This window comes from Danio aesculapii, chromosome 14 (genome assembly GCF_903798145.1).
Source record: "Danio aesculapii chromosome 14, fDanAes4.1, whole genome shotgun sequence".
Lineage (NCBI taxonomy): Eukaryota > Metazoa > Chordata > Actinopteri > Cypriniformes > Danionidae > Danio > Danio aesculapii.
Genome location: NC_079448.1, coordinates 8,720,059 through 8,728,709, shown reverse-complemented (window position 1 = coordinate 8,728,709; position 8,651 = coordinate 8,720,059). Strand labels below are relative to the sequence as shown.

Here is an 8,651-nt window from a genome sequence, read left to right as displayed (position 1 = left end):
CAGTAAGTCTCCACCAGTTATGCCATTCAGTTATCTTAATAGTAATCCTTCAATCTTTTTTTAGCACAGTTTTGTTTAGGTATAAAGATTCATTTCAGTAACTGGAATTTTGGACTGTTAAGCTTACAAAATTAATGATTTATTAAATAAAAACTATATATTTGCCACTATTTATACAGTTAACAAGTTAACAATTTTTCTTTCATGTTTTAGATGTGAACATTCAACAACTGCTGAATGGCAAGCTCAAACATTTATTAATTGCTCAAGAGTCAACCCAATGTCTGGGATATCTGAAGTGAAAAAATGGAACGCTGGGTTTTAGAAGGAGATAGCTACTCTTTCCTTCGCAGTGCTCCACACACATTTAACTTGCAGAATCGCGAAGGGCCAAATCGTGTAGAGATATTTGACATCACTTCAATCCCTAGCCATCGTAATGCCATATCCGAAACAACCTGTCTCTGTGACATTTTTGGGGATGATGGAGAGTCCCAGTCACTTTCCAGTAGCCCAGCCTCTGCTACATATGCCAGGAAGGAAATTGAACAGCCTTTTTCAGCAGATGATGCTAATGACTCAGGATCTTATCACACTGCCAATGGATCTGACTTAAGCGACAACGCTGAAGTCACCTACAGTACACCCTCTCCAAAGAATACACAGGATTTTTGTACATCAGAGAACAGTAAAACAGATTCACCGCCACCTGAATCAACCATCTTGCCTGGACTTAATGCATTTGACTGTATACCACCTGCACCCAAAGAGAATGGTAATGACCTTTCACATAAAGATTACTGGGAGGAACCCCAAGTGTCAGTGAGCCCTGCCCCAGTGAATGAAACAGATGCAACTGAACCACATGATATTAATTCAACACCAGATACTTGTCTTATTAATTCATCAAAGGAAACTTCTAATCCTACGTCCTGCTCTTCAGAGCAGAATGAAGCCGCTGTTTTGAAGAAAGAAGTTAACATAACAACACCTCAACATACAGGTGCAAGCCCATTTGAAGATGAACAAGGCTGCATAAGTATATCTAAGTTTACAAGCTGTGAAGACTTGGCAGAATCTAAAATTGAACAAGATATTGGAATGTCTTTAGAGAGCAAAAAAGGTATAGACTACAATAATCCACAAGAAGAAAGAGTTCTTCTTGCACAAAAGATTGTCAACAGTGGCTCTGCATCAGAACTGTCAAACACTTCACCTACAGACTGCATCTCTATTCAGGAAATGTCTATTTCACCTGCAGACCAAGATATTTGCTACACACCAGAGCACAGATTAAGCTCTGTCTCCCCTGACAGCAGAACAATTAGCTCCACACCTGCATCCATAGGTAGATCTTCACCTGAGCTGCTCGATTTGTGCTCAACACAATCAGAGTCTCCACTCTTGGAGAACTCTCATGGTGCATCTTCTTCATCTACAATTCCTACCAATGATGAAGTCAAAATAGATTCCACAACTGAATCTGACATTTCCACTGAAAGAAGAGGACTTGTGTGTTCATCCATGGATGGTAGAGAAAGACTGGAATCACCTGGGTTCAATGAAATCTGCTCTTCACCTGAACAATCAGCATATACTCACACACCAGTACCAGTAATAATTCACTCACCTATTGGTTACACCATCAATGCATCACCTACAAATGAAACCACAGTTTCTTCAAGTGAACATGAAGCCTTATTGTCGTCTCCGGTCGTCACTAGAACTGAATACAGTGATATCTGCTCCTCTCCTGATCATTCAGAATCCATCATTGACTCGCCTCTGGGTTACACCATCAGCCCATCACCTACAAATGAGAGAGAGGTTTATTCAACTGAGCCTGAAACCTCAATATCACCTTGCTGTCACAGTGATATCTACTCTACTTCAGATGTCTCTGTTTCAGCTCACTCACCAGAACCTACAGCAATTCATTCACCTATGGGCTTTACCATCAGCCCATCACCCACAAACCAGAGAATGGTTTATTCAATGGAACCTGATGACCAACTGTCCTCCCCCGCCCTCACAGGTACTGATTACATTGCAACACCAATATACAGTAGAGATTCAACACCTGAATTAAGGAGCATTACCTCAACTCCAAACAGCGGAGAAAACTATCTTACACCAGAGCCCACTTCTTCAGCCCCTTCTCCAGAACTGAGCTCAGACACCTGCTTACCTGAAATCAAAACAGTATCATATAGTATTCTGCCACTAAATACAAAATCCCCTATGATTGAAGGCATCGATTATAACATTTCGCCTAGCAAAGAGTTAGCACAATCATCTGCAGTAGATACAACTGTTTGCAGCAACTCTTCTGTAGCATCAAATTCCCCCTTTGAAAATTATACCTCTGTTTCACCTAGTTCAAGAAACATTTTGTCAACACCAGAGAGTAGATCAAGGCCCTCATCAAATGCATCGGAACATACTAGAGACACAGGATTATCACCTGAGTCTTCGATGCCTATTGAGAAGACAGAAAATCAGCCTTCACCTATAATCATTGAGGGAATCAATCCACCTTCTCATAGCCCAATAGATAGTCATCATTTAAATGACCATGTTGAAGCAGACACATTCAAAAGCAGCACATCTGTCCAGGATGAATATACAGGTGGTGGACCAGAAGTTCTTAGCCTACTAGAGAAGTTGGAAGATTCTTCATGTGAACTCTCGGATTCTGCATTGTCCACAGTAAGTATTGATAAAAATCAGGAAATTGTTACTGACAACACAACGTCTGTATCTGTCTGTGGAACATCAGCTTCTCTGAGTCCATCTGATGCAATAACATTGGCATCTGTGGAGGAGAAACAATACCATTGTAATATTGATGATCACGACAAGAGAATTGAAACATTAAAAAATGATTCCCCAAGTAGTAACCAAGTGACTGCAGAAATTAGAGAAATGCTAGTGGTTATCAATAGGGACAATGTTGGTGAATTTGACAGCAAGGAAAAGGTGGAGAGTGGAAAGAGGGAGGGAGAAGGGGAGGAGACTATGGGAGACAGTAGTTACAGAGGGGAACAGGTTGAGCTGTCATTCAGTGCCAGGAATAGAAAAGGGCATGCAGACTACAGCCCAGCTCTCTCAAGTCGAGACCCAAAGTCGGGAATTCCAGCTCGCTGTTATTTTGAGTCACCCCCAACAACTCTCCAGCAACAGAGTCAGCTCAGAGCTAGGGGCTCACATCAAGAGAACAAGAGTGGCGCCAGGAGTCTCCGGTCAGCTGCTGTCCAGGGTAAATACAGAGGTACAGGCTTTTTTCCTCCTGAATGTACTGGCGAGAACTCCATCATGGGAAGTGAGTTTGATGAAACAGACAATGAAGTGAAGTGGTTTACAGATCTGGCCTTCAGAAGCCTGTCTAGCCCTCAGGTGGATTATTTGGATGTGTACAACTCAAGCCATAGGTCATCAACGAATGTTTCTCAGCCATCAACTGTAGACAGCCCTGGTGCTGTTGCGTGGATGAGCTATGCAGATTTACGTGGTTCAGTGTTACATGAAAATAATAGCTATGCTTTTTTACCTCGTGATGGCCTGGACCCAAACAAACACTTTGAAATGGGAAATTTTGAATGTGTGGATGTTGCTTTAGAGAGCAAGGAAGAATCCAATAAAGGAAAGAGGACTGTACCAAAAAGACAGATTCAGCTCTTAAGGCGGAACACAGACGAAGCAAAACCAAATGGGAATACTGAAAATGTTTCTACTTCACCCTCTACACACAGACACTCAAGAGACACAATTGTTCGTCAACACAGCACACCGGTTTTTGTTCAAGAGAAGGTTTTCAGGGAGGTCCCAAATTCACCACAAAGTGACAGGAAAAGAACATTGCAGAAATCGGTGTCTTTAGATGATGGCTCCCCTAAGACGCAAATGGCATCCTGCATTATCAAGAGTGTGTTGTCTAAGAGAATGCAGGATGTGCAGAAAGCTACACCAAAAAGTTCAGAACCAAGTTTTTCTGGAGATAAAAACAACCATGATGATATTAGCCCCAGCTCTTTTGATGACGTACCAATTAATACAGAGAAGCATAGCTTAAGCTCTAGCCAGCTTTCAGAATGCACTCTTTTATCTGAAGAATTTGTTATCAGAGAAGAGAGAATTCCACATCAGGTTAAGAAGTGTGCCCCAAAAGTTCCTCCAAAACCTTTGTTCAGACCCGCCTTCCTTAACACAGATGAAGCTCTGATTGCTGACAATTTCACAAATGAAGAAACAAAGCCTATAGTGGCCTCTCCACCAGCTGATGAAAAAGTACTCGTGAAACACAACAATAAGGCGGATGGAAGGGAGGGAGGAGGTGACAACCATGTAGAGGAAAACAATAGTGACTCAGCAAATGCCAGCGTCAGGAACTCAAGTCCTGCTACTGCCACTCCAGCAATAAGCATGCAGAACAAAATAACAAACAGAGACAAAAAGCATCAGATGACAACAGAAAACCAGGAACAGCTGGCTCCAAAGAGTGTATTTATGTCAAAAACACCAGAAATTACTTTGAAACCTTCCTCTATCAAAGGAAAAAAGACTTCTTTGAAAGTGTCTTTATCCCCTGATCTGGAACAATCCAGAGAAATATCTGAAACTACTTCAGTGGAGAAAGCTCCAGAAGATATGAGCACTAGATGTACAAAAGCCATGGAGATGGAAGAAGTTGATGACATCAACAAAAAATCTGTTATACACAAAGTTAGGGATGTAAGAAAGTTAGTAAAAAACACATACAACCTGTCTTTCACAGCGTCGAATTCAACCTCTACTGCAGAAGAAATTGTCGTTCAAGAGAAAAAAGAAAAGCCACCACAAACTCCTCCAGCCTTGCACATTGAATGTAAAGCCATCAGTTGGAAGGACAAACAAACACCATGCAGCAAAGCAATCCAGTGGCATGATGAAAAACAGCCTGTTGACATATCAAAAATATCACAACCACGAGTGGGTGCAGAGACCAGAAGAGATGCTGACATCACTGAAATACCTTCCAAAGTCACATCACTAGATACTGAGCCACAACAAAAAACTGCAGATTCCCTCTCTGCAACCATAGATGCATCAGAATCTATAACTAAGAGACCTTATGTTTACTGTGATCAAAGTGCCAAGATGCCCCCTAGACCCCCTAGCAAGGAGAGGGAAGTTTCTGCTGTGGTGGTTTTGCCAAATATCACACCCAAGGCAAAGACATTTGACACTTCAATCCCTGCCTCCATTCAAATGAAAGGTACAAACAGCAGCCATTCTGTATCAATGCTACTGAAAGAGAAAGGGATGCAGGCTGATATTGGAGTTTGTGACGTCCATAGTGAGGGTGCAAGTTCTAGAGCTAAACATATTAATAGACTTGAGGTACCTGTACAAGCCTGTTTATCAGAAGGCATTTTAAATGAAGCTCAAGTAAGGGCAGACAACAGTGCAGTGCCTTGCAATTCATCAGTTTTAGTCAATAATTATTCAAGGACAGCCAGACAAAGTGAGAGTCCCAAAGGAACACTGTCCGAAGAATCTTCGACAAAGGAACAAGAAAAAAAGAAAATTACCACAACTGTAACAAAAATTCCAACTTATCTTGCTACATCTGGCAAGCCAGAGGTGAGATCTTTTTCAAGTAATACAAAAAATAATGCTACAACAACGAACACATCAAAAGAGATTGAACTACCTATACAAGTGAGGTCAGTATCCACTGATAAGGTAAAGCCATTTGTAACACCAAAACTCAGCTGTAAACAATCATTTGCAGAAATTAAGTCAGTGTCAAGTGATCCACCAAAAGCAGAAAAACAAGCATCATCTGTCATTAAACAGCAAACCAGATTATGTAGTGACTCTAAGAAAATTGAATCTCAATCAACACTCATACACAAGGATCAATCACATGATGCTTCATCAAAAGATACAAAAAGACTCGCTGTATCAGCTATATCAAGCTACAAACCACCAACAACTACAAGTACTGTGCAGAAATCTACTACAGTGACATTGGCCAGTCCGGTTCATCAGCAATCATCTGCTGATTTGCAAACCACCAGCACTTGCCAACAACAGGCCTCATCGTTCAATCAAGATCACTCAGTGCTAGATGGTTCCTTTGCTTCTAACCAATCCGGATCGCAAATCCTTGGTGACCCACAATCTGTGGCAAGAGCGTCATCTAATAATCGTTTTCACACAGATGACTATCTTTTCTATGCATCAGATGATCCCCCCAGTTATGATGAGCGAGAGAGTTTCAGCCCGCTACGAGTGTCAGATTTGCTGCCACAAAGGCCATGCAAGTATCATCCATCCACTAAGCAATCTCCATGCTCCTGCCCACAAGGACCCCAATCACATCAAGGACATACCCACCACAGTCCACTGGAACGAGTACCAGTAGCCTCTAGGTCTCCAGGCCAAGTCCAAACCTGTCCAGGTGCTCCCCCACAAGCTCAAGTTCGTCCTCATCAGTGCAGACCAGATGGTCTACCAGTCTCCAATACTACAGTACCCCATGCCTCAGCTATGATTCAGCCCCTGCACAACCCACGAGCTTGCCCTGTTTCAAATTCACAATCCTATGTTAATGAACAGCCACCAACTTCTGGACTGCATGCAGAGAGGCGACCAGCTAATCATCCTTCACCTAAAGCTGCAGCTCCTGCTTCCTATCATGAGTACTCTCATTCGAGTAACATGTCTGCCGTGGATCCCAGGTCTCAGTTATTTAATCCACAAGATTTGCCACCATCTTTTGGTCATGATTATGCAAATGAAGGTCCAGGTGGAGCAGGCGTGTTATATCCAGAAAATGCAAGTGGGCTCAGCTGTGGCCAAGGTCCTCGTCGTGTCCTCCTTGATCCTGAGACTGGTAAATACTTCTACATTGAGGTTCCAATGCAGCCACTCAGAAAAATGCTATTTGATCCTGAATTGGGACAGTATGTGGAAGTTCTCATACCACAGCAGACAATGTCCCACTCAGGGTTGTACCCACCAGCTGTACCACCTTACTCTTCTTTGCACAATCCTGGGTTGTATGCACCACAGTACCTACCTTATGCAATGCCATCTTTCCCAGCAATTCCAGGCAATGTCCAGCAAGTTCGCCATCCTGAACCACCACCTGTCCCAACAACACTTCACCAGACTGCCTTAAGGTATGGAAGCCCTGGGGGCCAGATGCCAAAAAATGAAGCAAAAGGCCACTCGTTGCTGGATCAGGGCTATCTAGAAAGCATGTATTACATGCCAACTGGAATGAATGCAAGCCCAAATTCAACAGCTTCAGACTGTTACCACAAACCATCTTCAAGCATGCCTCCTTCAGGGGGAAGAAGAGCATGAAACGGCAGCAGATACATTTATAATCATTTTTTCTGTTTGATCTTTTCCTAAAATTTGATATAACATTGTTGTCTTTCAGTAATATAATTTCACTATCATTTATATCACCTCACCTTCCCTGTATAGGCCAAGCTTATTCAGTGATGGGCCTTATTTTTTAAATAGCTCTCATTGTTCAATCAACAATGTTTTCCTTGAACACCCTTAAAAGTTATACTTTTACCCTGAAGTCTAAAGCGTTTTATGTTATTGCAGCTATAATAATAATTTATAATTGTATAATAATAATTGTGCAACACATTAAATGTACATATACTGTACATGTGGGTATATGAAAAATGTGGATAAGCAAGATCCACTAATTCACTTGTATTAAAATCACAGACATATTTTTCTGTCATCAAAAGATTGCCATTTGCTATTTTTTACACATGGATACACCCCATTAAAAGTCACTACAAAATTCACATGTCTGTGTTTTTTTTTTTTTGTTTTGTTTTTTTTTATGATGTCAAATTAGCTGCCATATACAGTATAACCCATCTGAGTAACATAGTACCAATAATTGCTGCTATAATTATTTAATTACCTATAACAGGGGTTCTCAAACTTGGTCCTCTATGTCCGGTGCCCTGCAGAATTTAGCTCCAACTTGCCTCAACACACCTGCATGGATGTTTCTAGAAAGCCTAGTAGGAGCTTGATTAGCTAGCCCAGGTGTGTCTTTTTGGGGTTGGAGCTAAAACCTGCAGGACACCAGACCTTAAGGACCAAGATTGAGAACCCCTGATCTATAAAATGCTTATGCCACGCTTTTTTCATGTTGTATTTGTGCAACATTTTAAGGCCCTTGGTAAAGGATTTTTTTTTCATTTCCATAAATCATGTGATATAGAAAAGTCATACTTGTCAAACAAACGATTAAAGATGACCCACTTTGAGTTTAGGGCCACTGCCAGGCTGTTTATTTAATCTCAGGGTGACACCTAGTGGACACAGTTAACTCTCCCTGTCCACTTGACTGCTCCCTTATTTCGAGAATGTTAGGTCTCATTCATTCATTTTCCTTCGGCTTAGTCCCTTTATTTATCAAGGGTAGCCACAGAAGAATGAACCCCCTACTTATCCAGCATATGTTTTACACAGCGGATACCCTTCCAGCTGCAATCCAGTACTGGGAAATAGCCATACACACTCAATCACACATACACTACGGCCAATTTAGTTTATCCAGTTCACCTGTAGCATATGTCTTTGGACTGTGGGGGAAACCGGAGCACCTGGAGGAAACCCAC

The 8,651-nt window shown here is 41.7% G+C and overlaps 1 protein-coding gene across 1 annotated transcript; it reads left to right on the top strand.

The window, feature by feature from the left end:
• Positions 1 to 217: 217 nt before the first annotated feature.
• On the top strand, positions 218 to 7,567 carry si:ch73-43g23.1 (uncharacterized). The gene has a single exon (XM_056471712.1). The coding sequence runs from the start codon at positions 307 to 309 to the stop codon at positions 7,354 to 7,356; it is 7,050 nt and encodes a 2,349-aa protein (XP_056327687.1). The 5' UTR covers positions 218 to 306; the 3' UTR covers positions 7,357 to 7,567.
• Positions 7,568 to 8,651: the final 1,084 nt, after the last annotated feature.